Source organism: Cetorhinus maximus, chromosome 8, assembly GCF_964194155.1.
Source record: "Cetorhinus maximus chromosome 8, sCetMax3.hap1.1, whole genome shotgun sequence".
Lineage (NCBI taxonomy): Eukaryota > Metazoa > Chordata > Chondrichthyes > Lamniformes > Cetorhinidae > Cetorhinus > Cetorhinus maximus.
In genome coordinates, this window is record NC_135886.1 from 12,652,382 (window position 1) to 12,675,505 (window position 23,124).

Sequence of the window (23,124 nt, forward strand, 5' to 3'; positions counted from 1 at the left end):
TAACAGAAACAGCTGCAGAAACTGTGTCTTTGCTTATTCTGGATCCAGTCTCTGTCTTCAGAATGCCTGTATTGCCCACTGGAATCATCATCTACTGCAAAGCTTGATGGGCTATGTGTCCTTTTTATATGTTTCAATCTCCCCAGAAGTTTTGGTTTCAGCTTTCGTTTTCTTAGAAACTGAGCAGGTCAGCTTCCCTTTTCAATTTTTGGTTTTGGTCTTTCCCAAAAAATTTGAAACCATGGATTCCATCACAAAGTAGTACAATCAGACATGGAGCAGAATTGACTGGAAGTGAATCTTTTGAGGCAGCAAGTCCCAGATTGCCACAACTCTTTGTATGAATAAGTGCTTTCTGACTTTATTCCTGAATGGGTTAAGATTGTGTCCTCTTGTTCTGTTTTTCTCCATCAGCAGAAATGCCCCTATCCCAACTGAGTTAACTTTTAAATATCTCAATTAGATCATCCCTCAACCTTCTAAATGGAAGGAGACACAACTCCAGTGTACTCAGAGTGTCCTCAAAATTTAAATGTTTCAATTTTTTAAGTTATTCTGGTGAACCTGTGCTGTACCCCCTCCAAGGCCAATTTATCCTTGAGGTGCAATACCCAGAACTGAACCCAGTACTCTGATGTAGTCTGACTGAGGATCTGTAAAACCAGAGCATAACTTCCTTTTTGTGTTCCAAATCGGGTTAGAAAATTAGCAGAATCCCATCAGTTTTCTGGACCTCTGCCCTTGGTTTTAGTGATTTCTGTGCTTGGATACCCAAATCTCTTTGCTCCTCCATGGTTCCTACCCTCTGACATTTTGAACATTTTTTGGTTTGTGTTTCTTGAATCCAGACCTCACATTTCCCCACATTGAGCTCTGTCTGCCAAAGCATTGCTAACTCGCGTAATCTATCCATGTCTCTTTGTAACTTCTTGCTTCCATGCACACGATTTGCTCTGCCTCCTAACTTAGCCTTCACACTCGGAGGGAGAAGAGTGCTACCAACTCTGAATGATTTTATTTGAAATAAGAGAACACAGTCACTGACCTGTGCAATGTATTGCATTGCAATCTTTCACAAAGCTCATGAGCAGCCCTGAACCGTATGACGTGAGCCTTGGCAGATGTGGATATTCGATGCATAAATGGAGAATGAAAACTCTCAATTGTGCAACAGTGGTCACCCAGAACAAAACATGGAACATGCAACAACTCAATGCCCAATTTACAAATACGAAGGAGGCATCACAGCGATACACTCCATTGTTCCTGATGCAATTATCAAGCTGAACCACCTGAGCATAAAACTATACTTGTTGCTCTGCATCTGCATTAGCAACGAAAAAGGGAGAGAGAGAGAGAGAGAGCTACAAAAATGGAGTTATGCATTTTCTCTCCCCACAGATTTTTTTAAAACTCTGAGTCAGAGCTAGGATCTGCTCACAGGCTCTGTCATTAAAGCTCAGCTACCAGGAGATGGAAAAGGATTGTCTGACAAGTTCAGCCTCCAATGATATTTACTACTTCATGCTGAATGGAAACCTCCACTTAGTGCACCCTCGGCATACACTGGATCACCCAGCCACCAGAGGTCACACTGTACACACTTGCAATCTACATTTATATACCTTGACATTTTGTATATGTTAAGAATATTCAATATGAGAATCCATGATAACTCTGGTTGAAGAGCTATCGCTGGCATAGATGTGATGGGCCGAATGACTTCTTTCTGTGTTGTAATTTTTCTGATAAAGGAATGCAGAGCCAGCATAATCTTGGTGCTTCAGTTGACCTGATCAGATGATTTTCCCTTGTTCCTGGAATTTAATGGGCCAAATGAAAAAAGACTTGCATTGTCTTCTTCTGTGCTGTAATGACTCTCTGACTCATTCAGAATCACCTTCTCCATTTTTATTAAGGTTTAATTTTGAAAGATGAGGCAGGATTGGGGATGTGACAGATCAGCAGGAGGAAAGCTATAACATCCAATCAAGAGTTACCAGGAGGGCACTGTGCACCTCCCAGCCACCAGGGGGCACTCTACTGTCTCATACTCTAACGATACATTGCACCACCTAGATACTGAGGGCATACATTGCACCACCTAGATACTGAGGGCATACATTGCACCACCTAGATACTGAGGGCACACTGCATCACGTGACCACTCAACACTTCCCTCTTCCCTGACATCTTCAGATCATGTTTCTTGGCTTAGCCTTCCAGGAAACCTATGTGCTGTTGTCTGTGTAGCTGAGATTTAAATACCCGTTTTGCAGCTTTGAGTGGAGTTTAGTTTATTATATTTCAATTGTAGCCATCTGATGTCAACTCTGCTAATGAAACTTCGACACAATGGAACTGTTGTAAGGTCTGAACAGTTAGTGACGTCCTCATTCAGGGACACACATAGTTGTCTGTGTGACGCAAATATTTTCCATCTCACACGGATAAGCAAAGAAAAAGATCCAAGACTGGCAGGATAGCTCTATCTGTTTGAAGCATTAACATCACAAACCTCTGCCACAGATCCAAGGCCTGCCTGTTTCCCAATCTCTGCCTTGTCAAGAGTGAAGTTGCTAGAATAATAAATTCATAGAAACATACAGCACAGAGGGAGGCTATTCAGCCTGTCATGTCTGTGCTGGCTCTTTGCAAGAGCAGCAGTGTGTCACATCCCTGCTTTTTGGTCCATAATCCTCATCTTCAAGTATTGTCCAACTCCTTAAATTATTTATGGAATTAGCTTCCACCACCTTTTCAAGTCGTGTGTTCCAAATCGCGACAACTCTTGAGTGAAAAAAATGCCCCTCATCTGTCCTCTAGATCTTTGCTAATCATTTTAAATCTACAATCTCTGGTTAATGACCCACTTGCCAGAGACAATTTTTCTCTAGCTGCTCTATCGATTCCTCTCATCTTGAAAGATTCTATGAAGTCACCTCTTAACCCTTTCTGTTCCAGGGAGAACAGTCCTAACTTTTACAAGCTTTCCTCACAACAGTAGTCCCTCATCTCTGGTAATATCCTAGTAAACCTCCTCTGCAACTTTTCCAAAGTCTTTATATCTGCTGCACCAAAGATTTACCCATACATTGGTACAAAGTTGCAGTGGAGATTCACCCTGACATCTGACCACTTAAATGAAGCAATGGGATTAATAATATAGAAATAAGGAGAAAATATCCAAATTTGTTCCCCGTTCCATGATCTAATCTTTTATTTATCTGAAATATCTCATTATTTCCTCCTTTTTTACACCACTATCACATTTGCCATTTAATTGTCTTCTGTCCTTCCATCTAATCATAGACCCTTTACTGGCCCTTTATCGCGGTTCTGTTCCTCTTTATAACCTGTTTGTCTGCAACACCCCCCTGTTCTGACAAATGGCCACCAGTCTGAAATGGCTAATCCTACCTCCTTCTCTCGACACATGCTGCGTGACCATGCTGAGTGTTTGCAGCATTCCCAGTTTTCAGTGCAGCTGCTGCAGTAGCCGTTACCGCCTGGATTCCCCAGCAGAGGGCAGTGAATCTAAGTTCATTCTGCGACTTCCCCCTTCCCTGCAGCAACACCCTTGAGCACTTTCGTGTACTCAAAATGTAGAACGTCCCAAGGTGCTTCTCAGGAAGGTAATCGGGCAGCAAGCTAAAGAAGGGGCTATCAGGGCAGAGTGACTACAAACTTCCTCAAGTGGGTTTTGAGGACGGTTTTAAGAGGGGAGAGAGTTAGGGATGGCATTTCAAAATTTAAAGCTCTCTTCCTCGTTATCCTTTAAGACGTTTGTTAAAATGCACCACCTTGACCAAGCATTTGATCACCTCTCCGAATTCTAACACCTTTGACTTGGCAGCCATTTTTCTTCAAGTCTTTCTTTTATTCATTCATGGGATGTAGTTGTTGTCGGCTAAGCCAGTATTTATTGCCCATTCCTAACTACCCTTGAGAAGGCGATGGTGAGCCATCTTCTCGAACCACCGCATTCCACATGGTGTAGTACACCGACAGTGCTGTTAGGAATGGATTCCAGGATTTTGATCCTGCGACAGTGAAGGAACAATGAATTAGTTCCAAGTCAGGATGGTGTGTGGCTTGGAGTGAAACTTGCAGGCGGTGGGGTTTCTATGCATCTGCTACCCTTGCCCTTCTAGGTAGAGGTTGTGAGTTTGGAAGGTGCTGTCGGAGGAGCCCTGGTGAGTTGCTGCAGTGCATCTTGGAGATGCCATACACTGCTGCCACTGTGCGTCAGTGGTGGTGGAAGGAGTGAACATTGAAGGTGGTGCGATGGAGTGCCAATCAAGTGGGCTGCTTTGTCCTGGCTGGGGTTAAGTTTCTTGAGTGTTGTTCAAGTTGCACTCATCCAGGCTTGTGGAGAATATTCAAGAATTGCTCTTTGTAAATGGTGGACAGCCTTTGGGGAGTCCAGAGGTGTTTTACATGCTGCAGAATTTCCAGCCTCTGATCTTGTAGCTGCAGCATTTATATGGCTGGTCAAGTTCAATTTATGGTCACTGGTGACCCCAGGATGTTGATAGTGGGGGATTCAGTAATGTTAATGCCATTGATGTAATGCGGAGTCGGTTAGATTCTCTTTGGTTGGAGATGGCCATTGCCTGGCCCTTGTGTGGCACAAATGTTACTTGTCAGTTGTCAGCCCAAGCCTGAGTGTTGTCCAATTCTTGCTGCATATGGACATGGACTGCTTCAGTATCTGAGAAGTTGCGAATGGCACTGAACACTGAAGCATCATGGGATTTTTTTCCTATGTTGATAGCAGTTTATAAATCAACACAAGTTGTGTGATATATCTAGAGGAACAAACAGCTTTTGATTCAGGGTAGTACATCTGCTGGTGAAAACCTTGCGATTGAGATCATGGGCACACATTCCATTGTCATGACCCATGACCACAAAAACTACTTTAAATGACTGGTTATTAAGGATATTCCAGTGTCTGATTATGTTTCTGAGTTTCAGACTTAATGATAGCAGATATATCGTTTGTTACAATCTGTAGGGACAGATACTATCGAAGGATGTAGGAGTGACTGTTGTACAAGGTGACCTTGTACTCCAGTCCGCACCAATAACACATAGTTTCAAACACAAATCCATACAACAGGGGAAGGGTTTGGAGAAACTCCCTTCTCAATTTCGCAAAAGACAATCTCCTTTTATTAACGTGTAAATATTGACCCATTTAAATCCTGGTATGTTATTGAATAAAACAAACAAGGAGGCTCCAGGTTCCACGCCCAGTCTGAGATCCTGGAGTGTTTTTGGTCCCCATCACAAACTATGTGTCTGTTCCACCAGTTCCATTTCCCTCTCTGATCTCTACCTCTGACCAGACAGTTTGCAACCTTGGCATTCTAGTTGACACTGAGCTGAGCTTCCAGCCCCATGTCCATCACAAAGACTGACCACTTCCACCTCCGTAACATCACCCACCTCCGTTTCTGTCTCAGTTATCTGTTGCCAAAACCACCATCTATGCTTTGTCATCTCCAGACTTGATGAGTCCAATGTTCTCCTGTTAAACCTTACATCCCCCAGTCCCCATAAATTGCAGCTTCTGCATCCTAATGTGCCCCAAGATCCACACACTCACCACTTCTGACCTTGCTGGCACCCAGCCTCCCCCAACACCTCAAATTTAAAATTCTCATCCTCATAAATCCAATCTTGGCTCTGTTTCTCCATTTCTATCTAACCTTTTCTAGCCTTAATTGCCTCCTGAAATGGCGTAGCAAATAACTCACTTTTATCAAACTGTTCAAAAGTTAATTAAGAATGAAACTGGACAGACCACCCAACATCAACCTAGGCACTGGAAACGACAACAGCAATCTCAGCCCTGCCAACCCTGCAGGGGCTAACAGCTGGGTCTTGTGCCAAAATTGGGAGAGCTGTCTCACAGACTAGTCAAGCAACAGCCTGACATAGTCATACTCATGGAACCATACCTTAGACATCATGTCCCAGACACCACCATCACCATCCCTGGATATATTTTGTCTCACCGACAGTCCAGTGCAGATGTGGCAGCACAGTGGTATGCAGTTGAGAGAGAGTTGCCCTGGGAGTCCTCAACATCAACTCTGGACCCCATGAAGTCTCATGGTATCAGGTCAAACATAGGCAAGGAAACCTCCTGCTGATTACCACTTATCATGAATCAACAGGGGGAGTCATGCCTAGCACAAAGGTTGTGGTTGTAGGAGATCAGTAATCTCTGTTCCAGGACATCACTGCAAGAGTTCCTCAGGGTAGTGTCCAAGGCCCAACCATTTTCAGCTACTTCAATAATGACCTTCCTTCCATCATAAGGTCAGAAGTGGGGATGTTTGCTGATGATTGCACAATATTCAGCACCATTCGTGACCCCTCAGATATTGAAGCAGCCCATGTCCAAATACAGCAAGACCCGGACAATATCCAGGTTTGGGCTGACAAGTGACAAGTAACATTCCTGCCACACAAGTGCCAGGCAATGACCATCTCCAACAAGAGACAATCTAATCATCGTCCTTTGACATTCAATGGCATTACCATCACTGATTCCCCAACTATCAACATCCTGGGGGCTACCATTGACCAGAAACTGAACTGGATTAGCCATATAAATACTATGGCTACAAGAGCAGATCAGAGGCTAGGAATCCTGCAGCGAGTGTCTCACCTCCTGACTCCTCAAAGCCTGTCCACCATCTACAACACACAAGTCAGGAGTGTGATGGAATACTCTCCACGTGCCCAGATGAGTGCAGCTCCAACAACACTCAATCTTGACATCATCCAGGACAAAGCAGCCTGCTTGTTTGGCAGCCCACCTACATGCATTCACTCCCTCCGCCTCCAACGCACAGTGGCAGTAGTGTGTACCATCTACAAGATGCACTGCAGGAACTCACCAAGGCTCCTTGGGCAGCACCTTCCAAACCCACAACTGCTACCATCTACAAGGACAAGGGCAGTAGACACCAGGGAACACCACCACCTGGAAGTTCACCACCTCCAAGCCACACACCATCCCGACTTGAAAATAAATCGCTGTTCTTTCACTGTCGCTGGGTCAAAACCCTGGAACTGCCTCCCTAACAGCACTATAGGTGTACCTACACCACATGGACTGTCGCAGTTCAAGAAGGCAGGTCACCACCAGCTTGCCAAGGGCAATTAGGGATGGGCAATAAATGCTGGCCTAGCCAGTGACACCAACTTCCCACGAATGAATTTTTATTTAAAAAACCTTACACCCCAACGCCCTAAGTCTTCATTCTACTAATTCTGGACTCATGTATCCCCTTTGTCCCAACACTGGTAGCTGTGCCAACAGCTGACTAGGCCCCTTCACTCAATACTCTGAACCCCTTCATCCCTCCAACTCCCTCTCTTCCTTTATGATGTTCATTCGAACCCACTTCTTCAGCTTTTGATTGCTGCTCCGCATTTCCCCTTTGGAATCAGTGTTCACTTTTATCTGGTAGTGCTCCTGTGAAGCACCTTGTGGTGGTTTTTGCCATTAATGGTGCTATATAAACGCAACATATTGTCATTTTCTTTTCGTACCTTTGTTACTTCACTGCTTTGCATTAGCACTGTTGAAAAATGGCTGTAATCTTCATTTCTTCCACTTTTCCCCTCCTCAGTGCTCATGCAAGTCGAACCTACATACATGACTTTGACACAATTTGTATTGATAAGGAAAGACAGGAAAATTTGTATTTATAAAGCATGTCTCGCAATCTCAGGACATTCCCATGTACTTTACAGCCAATTAAGTACTTTTGCAGTGTAGTCACTGTTGTAATGTAGGAAACACAGCAGCCAATTTGAGCACAGCAAGCTCCCATAAACAGCAATGCGCTAATGACTTGAAAGTCTGTTTCTTTTTAGGTGATGTTGTGCGGGGGATAAATATTGGACAGGACGCCAGGAATAACTCCCCTGCTCTTCTTTGAAAAAGTGCCATGGGATCTTTTATGTCCACCTAAGAGGACAGACAGAGACTCCGTTTAACATCTCATCTAAAAGACTGCATCCCCAACGGTGCAGGATTCCTGTAGTACTGCACTTGAGTATCAGTCTAGATTTTATGCTCAGATCTCTGGAGTGGAACTTGAACCCACAATCCTCTGATATAGAGGTGGGCGAGAGCTGACACCTAAAAATAAATGTATTTTGGGCATTGAGTAAACAGAAAAGAAAGACAAAGCTTTCTTACTTAGCTTAAAATTTCCATGCATTACCTCATGTACTGTTTGGGAACTTCCTTTCTGTGTCATGCTTGAACAAACCAAGGAATCTCATTCTGTTTGTTATCTGGACCGCGCCCATTACCTAGTCTCCCAATAAAATAAAAGCAGGTATTGTGGACTGTGCTTCTCAGGTAACCCCAGTTGTAGACGGACATGATGTTGTAATATGTTTGAAAGCTCCTTTCTTACAGCTAGTTTGCTGAGCTGGGATTTCATGAATGTGTTGAACATCCAACTTGCATGAACAGGGCTTCAGTGTAAAAGAGCTTTCTCAGCCTGTGTAAATAACTTGTACAAATAAATTATTTAAATGGATGAAGTCTCCTTTCTCTGAGTGCCGTTTATGCCTCTTCCATACTGACAGGCTCGGGTAAAGGGAAATGCTTTAACTTTGAATGTTTGGTCAGACCTGAATCACACAGAATGATACTGCACAGAAACAGATCACTTGGCCCATCATGTCCATAACAAAAACAGAATTACCTGGAAAAACTCAGCAGGTCTGGCAGCTCATGACCCTTCAGCAGAATGACTCAAAACGTCAACTCTTTTCTTCTCCGCCGATGCTGCCAGACCTGCTGAGTTTTTCCAGGTATTTCTGTTTTTGTTTTGGATTTCCAGCATCCGCAGTAGTTTTTTGTTTTTACCATCATGTCCATGCCTGCTCTTTGAAAGAGTTCTCCAATCATTCCCATTCCCCTGCCCTTTCCCCATAGCCCTACAAAGGCTTCCCCTTTAAATATTGATCCAGTTCTCTTTTGAAAGTTACCATTGAATCTGCTTCCAATACCCTTTCAGGCAGTGCATCTCAGACCTCAACGATTTGCTACATAGAGAAAAAAATCCTTTCATTCTTTTGCCAATGACTTTTTCAGATACATGTTCAACCTGACCGAGAATGCTTGAACCTTGAACTGAGTGCATCGTAGAAACTTGTTTTATTTTTCTCTGCTGTCCCCACTTAGCCCGACAGGTACAGGAACTTCCAAGGGGGGAAAAATAATAATTACATAATGCTGAAGTCAGAGTGGTTTCTCATTATATACAAACACAGAAAAAACAGGGGCAAAGAAAGAAGTGTAAGCACAACAGTTCCATGAAGTGTATATGTTTGGTGGCAGATTAGGGATTTCCAACCATCCAGGATTGTTCTGGAGTCTCCAGGGGTTAAAGATTAATTTCCAGGTCACAGGTGCAGGCAAAAAAAAACCCAGACAGGAGCCTAGAGAGAATTATCTGGGAATTTTTTTCATCATTTTCTTTGAAAACTTTATTAATTAGAAAAATACTGGAGATGGGGAAAATAGCCCTTCATACAGTGGTGAAGAATCAGGTAATGGAGTCTGTTAACTTTCCAATTGGCTGTGGGCAGATGGGGTACTGCCATGTTAAGACGATTTGGGCAATCAATGGCGAGAGTGTGGGGGATGAGATAGTTCAGATCAGGATATCATGTAATGAAACCTCCAGGAATTTGACTAACCAGAGTTGGCAACCCTAGAATGGAAAGGGGTAAATAAGGAGGAGAGTAACTTAACCCTGTTGTGACATGGCAGGTGGTTGCCAGGCTGACCAAATCCCAAAGAGAAACCTGGCCACGCTATCACAACGATTTTGCAATTCGTATTTGTTAAGAGAAGGTTTGTGCACTGAAGTCAGAAGTAATGAGTCCACGACCACCTTTAAGAGATTTTAAATACTAAATTAAAACATTTATTACAAGAGAAAAGAAAACTTAAATACACAAAACTACAGTTACACGGTTACATTTAGTTTCATAACAGTTCTCTCAAGATTTATACTTAACTAAACTCCCAGCTTCACACCCTTTTCAGGCAATACTCCGAATAGATTCTTAATCTATAAACCATCCAGCAACATTGTCACAAGCACCCACTGTTGCAGTAAGGGAGGTATCTCACAGTTTCTTTCTCCCTCTCACTTGAAAATGGAACTCCAAAGGCTTTTAACAAAACCTTAGTTACTGGAACAGCAAACTTCTCCAAGGTGAGTTGAGACTTTTCCTATAAGTCTGTTGCACACAATGTACTTTTCAATATCTCCCACGGCTACATCCCACACAGCTTTCCATCTTTCTTGAAAAATATTTTCTCCCTGTTTATCTGTAAATCCCATTGTTTCAACTTACTTTTCCCAGAATATAAAACTCTTTCATGTTGTCATTATGGCCAGCACTTTTGGGAAAGATAAACTTAATAACTTTGCCTTATTTATCTTGCCAGTTGTAAACATCATGTCCCTTTGAAAATCAAACAACCTCTCAATTTATCTAAAAATGCAAATTCCATTCACACTGTATCTGCTGAGACTTATCCTAGCTTACCCATCTCCATTTCAAATGCCTGTTTTACACCCGACCCCTTTTTGATGATTCAAACATTGCAGTCTGACTGTCTGCAGTTTAATTAAACTAGACAGACACACACACACACACAGTCCCCGTAAGCCTGCTTTAAAGTATCCCACCTTCTCAAGGGCAACTAGAGATGGGCAATAAATGCTGGCCCAGCCAGTGAAGCCCACATCCCACGAATGAATAAAGAAAAATTAGGGGAAAAAGAGGATATTTCCTTTACAACTCTGTCTGGTGAATCTGCCTCCCCTTCATCTGAAAAGTGTCAGAATAATGCAATAAAATATTCATTTTCAGGTGCTTCCATGCGTGTGAATGTGATATTTTCTCATTTCCTTACTTGCTTCATTGAAGCATAATTTCAGTACACCCCTGAGTTCATCATGACAAAGCATAGATACTCAATGTCAGCAGAATATTCAACAAGAGTAAAAAAGCACCATTAACATAGCAAATGTACCAAGGAGATGGGCACAAGGAATGATGAGGAGAAAAGTAGTAGAAGAATTGGAGGAATAAAGGAAAAAGACTTCTATTCATATCGCACCTCAGAATATCCAAAGTGCTTTACAGCCTATGAAGTACTTTTGAAGTGTAGCTACTATTATGTAAGAAACACAGCAACCAATTTACACACAGCAAACTCTCCTAAACAGTAAGATCCTCTGTCTTTGTGATCTTGATTGAGGGATAAATATTGGCCCTGGATATCAGGGGATAACGCCCCTTTTCTTCAAAATAGTGCTGTGGGATATTTTAGAAAGTGGAAGGGGCCTCCGTCTCATCCTTTGCATCTCTAGCAGTACAGCATTCCCTCGGTACTGCACTGGAATGTCAGCCTAAATTTTTGTGCTCGGGTTTCTGGAGCAGAATTGTAACCCACAACCTTCTGAGTCGGAGGTGAGAGTGCAACCAACTGAGCCAGAGCTGATACCTGATGACTTAAGACAGGTGAATGAGAAAGGTTTCCAGAGGATTATAAAGATGGTGCTCAGGTAGGGAATTTAGGGAGAGAGTTCAACCATAGCTGAAGTCTGTGCTGCTGATGGAGCAGAACGAGGGGGATGTACAGGGGCCTGAGTGTGAAGAGTCAATAGCATAGGCTGGAGTGCAGGGCTGGAGGAGGTTAGCAAAGGCAGAGTGAGGAGAGGCCTTGGAGGGATTTGTAAATGAGAATGAGGACTTTGAATTTAGTACATTGAGCATGGAGAGGCAATGGTGAGGATTCGGTGATCGGTGATTGAGACTTAAGGCCCAATTTTAACTCTTAAGTGTTTTAAATAGGTGGATGTAACAGAGGGATTTGCAGATGAGTATGACGCTTATTGCATTTACTAAACACACAGACACACCCACACACACATATGCATTCATGCACACACATGCTCCCACTCCGAAATTACAACAGTAACTACACTTCAAAAGTACTTAAAAATTGCCTATAAAGCACTTTGAAACTTGTGGTGGTGAAAAGGGCAATAAATGCAAGACTTCTTTTCTTCCAAACACTCACACTTTGAGAAACTGTGGCCTTGTGCTGGGTGTTGGGTCAGGGACTAGAGCTGGGCTGGGCCCTGAGTTATCAGGATCTCTTTAAATGAGCTGAACTGTTTGCCTTGTGTTGATCTAAATTGATTCATGTTGGATTGTATGGCTGAACTGGAGTTTTACCGTTTCAGTTTAGGTTGTTTTGCTGACTGAATTAGTGCCTTCATAAATAACAATAAGCTGTTGAGCAAAGCTGGTTTGGGACGTCTTTTTTTTATTATTCGTTCATGGGATGTGGGTGTCACTGACTGGGCCAGCATTTGTTGCCCATCTCTAATTGCTCTTGAGAAGGTAGTGGTGAGCTGCCTTCTTGAACTGCTGCAGTCCACATGTTGTAGGTACACCCACAGTGCTGTTAGGAAGGGAGTTTAAAGATTTTGACCCAGTGACAGTGAAAGAACGGCAAAATATTTCCAAGGCAGGATGGTAAGCGGCTTGAAGGGGAACTTGCAGGCGGTGGTGTTCCCATGCACCTGCTGCCCTTGTCCTTCTAGATGGTTGAGGTACCATGTTTGGAAGATGCTGTTGAAGGAACCTTGGTGAGTTGCTTGGCCAGCATTATGTTGTGTAGTTGTACTGTGTGGTTTGGATAGGATTGGGTTGTCCAGTTAAGTGATGATATATGTCTTGGAGTTGAGATAGGATGGTTTTGGGCTATGCTGAGCTCTGTCATTGGGTTGTGCTGTGTAGCTGGGGTTATTAGGGTTTGGGTGGGTCTGGTGTAGTTTAACTCTGCTGAGCTGTGTGGTTCAGAACAAAAACAGAATTACCTGGAAAAACTCAGCAGGTCTGGCAGCATCGGCGGAGAAGAAAAGAGTTGACGTTTCGAGTCCTCGTGTAATTCTGTGTGGTTCAGATACAGTACGTTGGGCTTGATTGATCACTGTATCCCAGAATCATAGAATGATACAGTATCAGAAGAAGGCCATTCAACCCATCATGCCTGTGCCAGCTCTTGGGTAGAGTTACCTAATTAATCCCACCACCCTGCTCTTTCCCCATACACCTGTAATTATTTTCCATTCAAGTATTTATCCAATTCTCTTTTGAAAGTTAATACTGAATCTGCTTCCGTGAAGCTTTCAGGCAGTGCATTCCAGATCATAACAACTGACCACGTAAAAAATGGTCATCGTATTGCCTCTAGTTCTTTTGCCAATCATCTTAAATCTCTACCTCTGGTTACCAACCCATCTGCCACTATAAACAGTTTCTCCTTATTTACCCCACATGATTTTGAATACCTTATTTAATCTCCTATTAACCTTTTCTGCTCTTAGAACAACCCCAACCTTTCCAGTCTTTTTACATAACTGAAGTCCCTCATCCCTGGTACCATTCCAGTAAATTTCCTCCACACCCCCTCAAGCCCTTGACAGCCTTCCTAAAGTGTTGTGCTGCCCAGAAATATATACAATACACCAGCTGAAGCTGAACAAAATTTTTTTTAAGGTTTACCCTAACTTCCTTGCTTTTGTATTCTATTCCTTCAACAATAAAACAAAGGATCCTTTTTGCCTTTTTTTTTTAAACAGCCTTCTCACTGTCCTGCCACTTTCAAAGATTCAAGTACATGTACCCTCAGGTCTCTATGTTCCTGCACCCCATTTAAAATAGTGCCATTTAGCTCATTTGCCACTCCTCATTCTTCCAACCAAAATGCATCGCTTCACACTTCTTTTGTATATTAAGATTTCATTAACCAAGTATCTGGCTATTTTACCCGTTGTCTGTGTTCTCCTGTACTATATAACTGGCTAGGGTAGCAATGTAATTGTAGGGTCATTCTGTAGTGCCCATTTTATTCCTTCATGGGATGTGAGCCTTGCCAGCAAGGGCAGCATTTGTTGCCCATCCCTTAAGTATCCTTGAGAAAAATTGGGTATGGTAGCATACTGCCATGTAGTTAGGTTGGTAGTACAGTACTATAGAGTTCAGCAAATGAATATTGGACTATAATGTTGGATTTGATGCTTCTGTACTGTGTGCATGGGTATGTTGCTGCAGAACTCATTAGTGTTGGGGGATGCAATATTCCATTGCTCAGCAGGGTGCTGTAATATCCTGTTTGAATCAGATGCTGTTATATTCAGTGTGGTGTTTCTGTATTCTGTAGTACTCAGTGGGATGTTGTAGCACTTGGTAATGTCCTGCCTTTTGTCCTGATCAATATTTATCCCTCAATCAATATCACAAAAACAGATTACCTGGGCATGATCACATTGCTGTTTATGGGATCTTGCTGTGCATAAATTGGCTGACACATTTCCTATCTTGGAGTAGTGACTACTGTTATGTTACAGCTGATGGTAAATACTGAGTTGTTCAAATCCCAGAGGGAAACTTGAAACAACTGCCACAACCTGTTTTGGAATTTGTATAAATTTTGAGATGTGTGCCTTGAATTCAGTAGTAATAAGACCACCAAGTCTTACACGTTTTTATAAAACTAGATTAAACATTTATTAATAGAAGAAATGATTTTAAATACATACATAGATCTACAAATTACTACTATGATATCTTCTAAATCCCTTACTTAGTCTGACTCCCAGTTAAACTTTCGTTAAGGCAACAGTAAGACACACATTTTAAAACGACCCAGGCAAAGTAAACGATACCCTGAACAGTTGAATTCAAAGTGAGTTCTCTTAACCCTGAAGCCAGCAGTTTGATACATACAGGCTGATAGTGTTTCACACTTGTTGAATCTTAGACTGCCTTCCTTTACACACAGCCTTTGCTCCTTTGTACATATTTTCCCCTTTGAATGCAAATACCCATTGTTTCACTATGTGTTTGGACTTCACCTCCCTGATAATAAAAATCTCTCATAGCACTAAGTCTTACCAGTAATCTTTGGGAAAAATAAATAAACCACACTTCCTTACTACTTCTGCTGGCTAGGTGTACATTCCACTCCCACTTTTGAGCTCAAGCCACACTAGTTTGTTTAAAATTGCAAATTGCCCCTTTTACACTTCACATTCTAAAACTTCCCCTTTTTAACCTAATTAACATTTCAAACCTAACTTCTCTTGCATCAAAGCACCCAGACTAGCTGCCTCTAATTCAATTAAGTCTCCCACATACACACAGACAAACATAGATACAGACTCTATTTTATAATAAATTCAATAACAATGATTATTATATCTTCCTGACACTACACTTCAGAAAAGTACTTCATTGCAAGTCCTTCTTTTCTTTTACATGGTAGAGTGTTGCTGTACTCAGTGGAGTTCTATGGTAGTTAGCGGCTGCTGCTGAATGGTAAGTTGCACTCTGTCCTGCAGTATTTGGTAGTGTACTATACAAACAGGAAATACTGGAAATAGTTAGCAGGTCTAGTAGCACCTGTGGAGAGAGAAACAAAGTTAACGTTTCAACTCCATATGACTCTTCAGAGCTCTGAAGAGTCATACAGACTTGAAATATTAATTCTGTTTCTGTCTCCACAGATGCTGCCAGACCTGCTGAATTTTCCAGCGTTTTCCATTTTTATTTCAGATTTCCAGCATCCGCCGAGTTTTGCTTTTATTTTGGTAGTGTACTGCTGTACTCAGTGAGGAGTGGCAGTAATCAGTAGGTGTTGCAGTGCATTGAAGAGTGCCATTGCTCACTGGAGAGTGTTGTGGTGCTATATGGGATCTTGCAGTGCTCACTGGAGTTTGTTGCAGTGCTTATTGGAGAGTGTTGCAGTGCTCACTGGACAGGCAGTACTCACTGGGTTCTGAAGAAGACTCATATGGACTTGAAACGTTAACTCTGTCTTTCTCTCCACAGATGCTGTCAGACCTGCTGAGTTTTTCCAGCAATTTTTGTTTTTGTTTCTGTTTCAGTGCTCACTGGACAGGCTGTGTCCCAGTGTTCACTGGGGTTCTATGGTAGCCAGTGGGTGCTGCAGTACTGAATGGTAAGTTGCAGTCAGTATTGGTAATGTACTGCTGTACTTAGTGAGGCATGGTGGTAGTCAGCGGGTGTTGCAGTGCAGTGGGGAGTGCCGGTGCTCAGTGGGAATTGCCAGTTCTCGCTGGGTGTTGCTGTGCTCATTGGGGAGTCTTGCTGCTCACTGGGCAGGCTGTGTTGCAGTGCTCACTGGATGATGCAGTGTTCACTTGGCAGGTACTGTGGAGCGCTCACTGGGCAGGCAGTATTCACTGGGGTTTGTTTCAGTGCTCATTGGGCAGGCAGTGTGGCTGTGCTCACTGGGAAGGCAGTGTTGGAGCGCTCACTGGACAGTGTGGAAGTACTGTGTTGCCTAACGCCTGCAGTACCGCTGCTGAGCTGTAGGGCGGCGCGGGTGAGCCGGGCGGAGGCCCCGCCCGCCCCAGTGGACGGTCCCATGATGCCGTGCGGCGGGACAGCGCTGGATTCAAGATGGCGGAGGCGGAGGCGCAGCTCACGGATCGCGAGAAGGTGAGGGGGGCCCGCGGGAAGACATTGGGAGGGGCGTTCGCTCAGTCCAGGAGCCTGCCTCGGGCGGTGTGGTCTTCCTCCCGGCGGTCAGTCCGTCCGCCCTTCAGCTGCCCCTGTCCTAAACTCCAGGTTCTTCCCGTCCCGTCAGAAGCATCTCGCGGGAGAGGAGAGCAACCAGCTTTACCCCCCAAACAGCGTCCCGCCCCCGGGAGCTAGGCTCAGCCCCATCACCTCAGCCTCGGGGAGCTGGGCTCACTCCCCACCCCACCCCCCTCATCCCAGCCCCGGAGAGCTGGGCTCACTCCCCACCCCACCCCCCTCATCCCAGCCCCGGGGAGCTGGGCTCACTCCCCATCCCCCAAACAGCGTCCCGCCCCGGGGAACTGGGCTCACTCCCCACCCCCCATCCCCTCAGCCCCGGGTAGCTGGGCTCACCCCCCATTCCCTCAGCCCCGGGGAACTGGGCTCATCCCCTCAGCCCCGGGGAACTGGGCTCAGCCCCATCCCCTCAGCCCCGGGGAACTGGGCTCACCCCCCATCCCCTCAGCCCCGGGGAACTGGGCTCACCCCTCAGCCCCAGGAACTGGGCTCACTCCCCACCCCACCCCCCTCATCCCAGCCCCGGGGAGCTGGGCTCACTCCCCATCCCCCAAACAGCGTCCCGCCCCCGGGAGCTGGGCTCACTCCCCACCCCCCATCCCCTCAGCCCCGGGGAACTGGGCTCACCCCCCCATTCCCTCAGCCCCGGGGAACTGGGCTCAGCCCCATCCCCCCATCCCCGGGGAACTGGGCTCACCCCCCATCCCCGGGGAACTGGGCTCACCCCCCCATCCCCTCAGCCCCGGGGAACTGGGCTCACCCCCCATCCCCTCAGCCCCGGGGAACTGGGCTCACCCCCCCATTCCCTCAGCCCCGGGGAACTGGGCTCACCCCCCCATTCCCTCAGCCCCGGGGAACTGGGCTCACCCCCCCATTCCCTCAGCCCCGGGGAACTGGGCTCACCCCCCCATTCCCTCAGCCCCGGGGAACTGGGCTCACCCCCCCATTCCCTCAGCCCCGGGGAACTGGGCTCACCCCCCCATTCCCTCAGCCCCGGGGAACTGGGCTCAGCCCCATCACCTCAGCCCCGGGGAACTGGGCTCACTCCTCAGCCCCGAGGAGCTGGGCTCACTCCCCACCCCCTCAGCCCCGGGGAGCTGGGCTCACCCCCCATCCCCTCAGCCCCGGGGAGCTGGGCTCACTCCCCACCCCCCCGCCTCAGCCCCGGGGAACTGGGCTCACTCCCCATCCCCTCAGCCCCGGGGAGCTGGGCTCACTCCCCATCCCCTCAGCCCCGGGGAACTGGGCTCACTCCCCACCCCCCCCTCAGCCCCGGGGAACTGGGCTCACTCCCCACCCATTCCCTCAGCCCCGGGGAACTGGGCTCACTCACCACCCTCAGCCCCGGGGAACTGGGCTCACTCCCCATCCCCTCAGCCCCGGGGAACTGGGCTCACTCCCCATCCCCTCAGCCCCGGGGAACTGGGCTCACTCCCCATCCCCTCAGCCCCGGGGAACTGGGCTCTCCCCTCAGCCCCGGGGAACTGGGCTCACCCCCCATCCCCTCAGCCCCGGGCAACTGGGCTCACCCCCCATCCCCTCAGCCCCGGGCAACTGGGCTCACCCCCCATCCCCTCAGCCCCCGGGCAACTGGGCTCACTCCCCATCCCCTCAGCCCCGGGGAACTGGGCTCACTCCCCATCCCCTCAGCCCCGGGGAACTGGGCTCACTCCCCATCCCCTCAGCCCCGGGGAACTGGGCTCACTCCCCATCCCCTCATCCCCGGGGAACTGGGCTCACCCCCCATCCCCTCAGCCCCGGGCAACTGGGCTCACCCCCCAGCCCCGGGCAACTGGGCTCACCCCCCAGCCCCGGGCAACTGGGCTCACCCCCCATCCCCTCAGCCCCGGGCAACTGGGCTCACCCCTCAGCCCCGGGGAACTGGGCTCACCCCCCATCCCCTCAGCCCCTCGGAACTGGGCTCACCCCCCATCCCCTCAGCCCCTCGGAACTGGGCCCACCCCCCATCCCCTCAGCCCCGGGGAACTGGGCTCACCCCCCCCATCCCCTCAGCCCCGGGGAACTGGGCTCACCCCCCCATCCCCTCAGCCCCGGGGAACTGGGCTCACCCCCCATCCCCTCAGCCCCCGGGAACTGGGCTCACCCCCCCATCCCCTCAGCCCCCAGGAACTGGGCTCACTCCCCCCCTCAGCCCCGGGGAACTGGGCTCTCTCTCTCCTCCCCCCCGCCCCCCAGCCCCCGGGGAACTGGGCTCACTCACTCTCTTCTCTCCCCCCAATCCCATGAAATTAAAACTATAATTTATCAGCTGAATTGAAAGAGCATTTGGGGGGTTAGGGGCGGGGAGCTTGAAAATGATATTGGATTTTTGTTTGGATCATATTTGTCCCCTCCAATCTTATAAACCTGTTAAACTTAAGTATGATGTGTGGACCTCAACCTGGTTGAATTATGTTCCTGTTAAATTGATCTTCAGAAAAGCTGGCTTTTGTGCGAGTATAGATTTTTCTTGGTTAACCTTTTCCTTGTGGCATGAAAACTGTTAAGTAACCAACTCCGCCTGTACCTTTCAGAAATGTTTTACAGCAGTGTCAGGAAGTATGTTAATGTTCTGTCTGACACTTGCCATCGTGCCGCAACCAAGCAAAGTATTTTTATCTTCACTCTTTCATGGGATGCCGGCATCGCCGGCAAGGGCCAGCATTTGTTGCTCATCCCTAATTGCCCTTGAACTGAATGGCTTGCTGAGCCATTTCAGAGGCCAGTTAAGAGGCGACCACATTGCTGTGGGGCTGGAGTCACACGTCATTCAGACCAAATAAGGATGGCACATTCCCTTCTCTAAAGGCATTAGTGAATCAGATGGGTTTTTACAACAATTGATGATCGTTTCATGGCCACTATTACTGAGACTAACTTTATATTCCAGATTTATTAATTGAATTTAAATTCCACCAACTCCCGTGATGGGATTTGAACCAATGTACCCAGATCTTTAATCTGGACTTCTGAATTATTGGCCAGTGACATTGCGGGGAGCTGATGGCATAGTGGTACAGTATGCACCAAATATGCATGGTTTCGTATATCTGGTATATGCTTGTTCACTGCCCTTGGAGACTGGCTTTTGTCAGCGCTGGTAGGGCTTGTTTGCATTAATGTGCTCACCTGCTGTGCCAGTTTCTAGTGAATTTTGATTGCAGCCTCATTTAAAAAGTGATTCAAATTTGACTTTTTAGTTTTGGTGAGTGTAGTGAAGGGTTAGAATTCCCAAGCTTATTTTAGTGAGCTGTGATAGCTCTCAATCACTGCCTCAACCACTTGAGATGAGGAAAAATCTTGAATCGCTTGTCATGCGTCGCTCTGGGTGTAATTCCAATGTTACAACAAATCATTCCACTCAATCTCATGTATTCCACGTATTTTATTTACAATCTTGTTTGCAAGTTCAGATTTGTAGATGCCAAGTTTGACTGATTTTGTTACTTGGAAGCTTTCTTGGCTATAAAATGCTACCCAAATAATTACTATGTGAAGTGCTGTACGTTAAAGGCGTTGTTTAAATGCAACGTATTCAATAAAAAGTAGCGTGTAATGGAAAGGTTCAGACAGCAAAGCTTTTCATTTAGATTTGCTTGTAATTTTTTTCCCTCAATATTGTTTAATATTTTTGATAATGGAGTACATTTCCAGAGGTTAAAGCTGCCCTAGCTGAATACAGTGAACTCTGTACAACAAAGTTTTTCCTGATCTGCAGGCTCAGAGCCTGGATGGGTGGTGGCCTTTCAATTTCTTTTTTTGGATTTTCAAATTCTTCCAACTTAACACTTAGTTACTTCCTTGTATTGTAAAATAGAACCATGATACTGAAAACTGCAAACAGTGGGGGGTGGGGGGGTGGAATGGAATGAAGGAGGCAAGAGGACAGAAAGCTTTCAAAGTTCACTTTGATTCCTTCAATTTTCGAAGTGCAAATGAAAACTCCCAGTTCAAGGACCATGAATGTCTGCTTACTTGCCAACTGTTGTTCACTCAATACTGGGATAAATGTGTCCTCACCGATGCACCTTGAGAAAACTGCTGAATAATGAATTATTGGCAATTGTAGCAGAAACTATATGTAGAAAAATCTTTGAGCAACAGTTGTACAATCTATTGATGTGAGATGCTTCACATCATTGCTGGAATTTTTTTTACTGTGACTGACGTTACTGGCATTTAGAGGAAGTGGTTTCAATTGAAAAATACCCTCGTTCCAGATCCTTTGTGTTGACGAAAATTTGAGTTACTAATTGATCATTGACTCTTTCAGTGCTATCCTCCCACCTGCTATTCCCTTATCATCTTGTGCTTATCTGAAACTCTGCTGCCTGTATCCTAACTTGCCATCTCTCATCCCTTTGCTTGCTTACCTGCATTGGCTTCCAGTCCAACAACATCTTTTAAAAACACTCACCCTTGTTTTCAAATCCCTCCACTGTCTTGCCCTGCCTATCTCTCTAACCACCTCCAACTCTACATTCCACATATCAGCCTGCGCTCCTCCAGGTCTGGCCTTGTGTATCTCCAATTTCATTTCTCCTCACCCCCAAGCCCCTCCATAAGTAACTTTCACATACCCCTATGAAGTGCCTTGGAATTTTTTGCTATATTAAAGACACTATGTAAATGCAAGTTGTTGAGATAATTGATCTCTTCTAGCCAAGGCTCTCTGCTATATCGACAAAGTGGATGAAAGGTATCATTGTTGACTGTGATCCACTAAAGGCATCGCCATTGACTCCACCTGTTAGCCTCCTTGAGTATTGTACAATCAGTGTACACTCATAGCATATGCACCTTTTATTGCAGCACAAATACTTTTTTTGGCAATGTTTTTACCCACTTTTTACTGTCCATATATTTGGAAAGTCATGTACATATTAAAGCCGACCACATTACAGGCTTGACCCCCGGGAGCTGCCGTATTCAACAGTTTCATCATAAGATTAGATTGTATGAACAGTAAGTGTAGATGATAGTATATAAATCGCATTTGTTATGATTCCAGACCAGACCCCCAAGTTTTTGGTAAGACCTGGTGAGGCACCAATAACATTTTGTTTGAAGTAGATGAAGTTTGAGATTCAAGGCACTTGCTAAGAGAATAAAGCCAAAAGATTCCACAGGTGTTGAACAAACAAGAATAAACTTTACAAGGTCAGAAAGATAAAACAATGTACAATTATTTTATATTCTAATATTCAGGGTTAATATGAGGTACATATGAATTTAAGGGCAAACTATAGTCAAACACACTACATGCACAATAAATGGCAGAAATGACCAAGACAGATTCCATGGATTTCTCAACCACCCACCCAGATATCAGTAAACACTGAGAATCAACCAAGCTCTTTGAAACTCTTTCTCTCTTTTTCAAGAGGGAGTCCGGCCTTCACCTTTGAAGATCTAACCTTCAACGGTCTGACCTTGGAATTCTTGCCAAACGTTGTTCCAAACGGCATAATGACAGCCCACCTCTCAGGGTTTCATCTCTCCTCCCAAGATTCCGTTCCCCTAGATTCCCAAGTCTGCACTCCACCAACTCACAGCACAGCTTCAGCTCTTTGGCCATGCCAAGCAGAATACTACTGCTCCAAAGGGACACATTCGTCCCAATGGCCCGTAGCACGGAGTAACCAACGTTCTGTCCTTTTCAATTGCCACGGCTTTTCCTGAGCCCTCATCACGTGAAGTCTGACAACCGCAGCCCTTTCTCTGATTGGAGCTTCTTTCTCTGCTTTTTTTCCCTTTAGCTGGGACCTATCTCTGTCCCCTGGTTGGGACACTTGTCTGCAATGGCGTAGTTCCTGGCCACATGATCCATGTTTTTGCACAGTTTCCCCTTTATGTGTAAGAATGCAAGACCTGTCCTTAGTCCAAAGAACTTAAAATGCTGAATTGCATATACACAGCCCACTCCTCGTGGAAACTCCAGGGTCTGTCAGGACTTGGAGTTCCACACCTTTGATCTTGACTTTAAGGCATGTTGGATTTCATAACAATTTCAGCAAGCTAGTTGGGAATTTTCTTCCCAGTTTTTCCAGCCCTCTGTTCCCTTCTAAGGCCCTTCATAAACTTACCCCTTGAACTCCAGTTTTTAGTCATCCATCTTCCTATTTCCTCAGTCAGATTTTGTCCATGATGCCCTGAAGTGTCCTGGGAGGTTTTTATATGTTGAATGTATAATATGACAGTCAATTGGAAATGGAGCAGTTCTATGTGTATCATTCTGTGATGCACACTGCTGCTTGGAGTTCAGAGGGGTTCAGTTCCTCATTTTCTGTTTCTAGATAATAGAAGCTCTTCAAGCTCCCGTTATCTTTCACCTGTTACTTTGAATCTTACAAAGGCCTACATCTCACAGATGTGCAAATATTTTTAATTTTTAAAAATATTATAAGTGACTATTTTTCT

The 23,124-nt window shown here is 45.6% G+C and overlaps 1 protein-coding gene across 2 annotated transcripts in view; it reads left to right on the top strand.

The window, feature by feature from the left end:
- capza1b (capping actin protein of muscle Z-line subunit alpha 1b) overlaps positions 1 to 23,124 on the top strand; it is a 70,212-nt gene that overhangs the window by 3,167 nt on the left and 43,921 nt on the right. Inside the window, exon 1 of one of the 2 annotated variants that reach the window (XM_078546445.1) lies at positions 16,461 to 16,605. The exons of the other annotated variant lie outside the window; for it this stretch is intronic. Within the exon in view, the coding sequence (XP_078402571.1) occupies positions 16,567 to 16,605 (39 nt within the window). The 5' untranslated portion in view covers positions 16,461 to 16,566. Of the gene's footprint in view, positions 1 to 16,460; positions 16,606 to 23,124 lie in introns of those variants that run through there. 2 annotated transcript variants of the gene reach the window in all.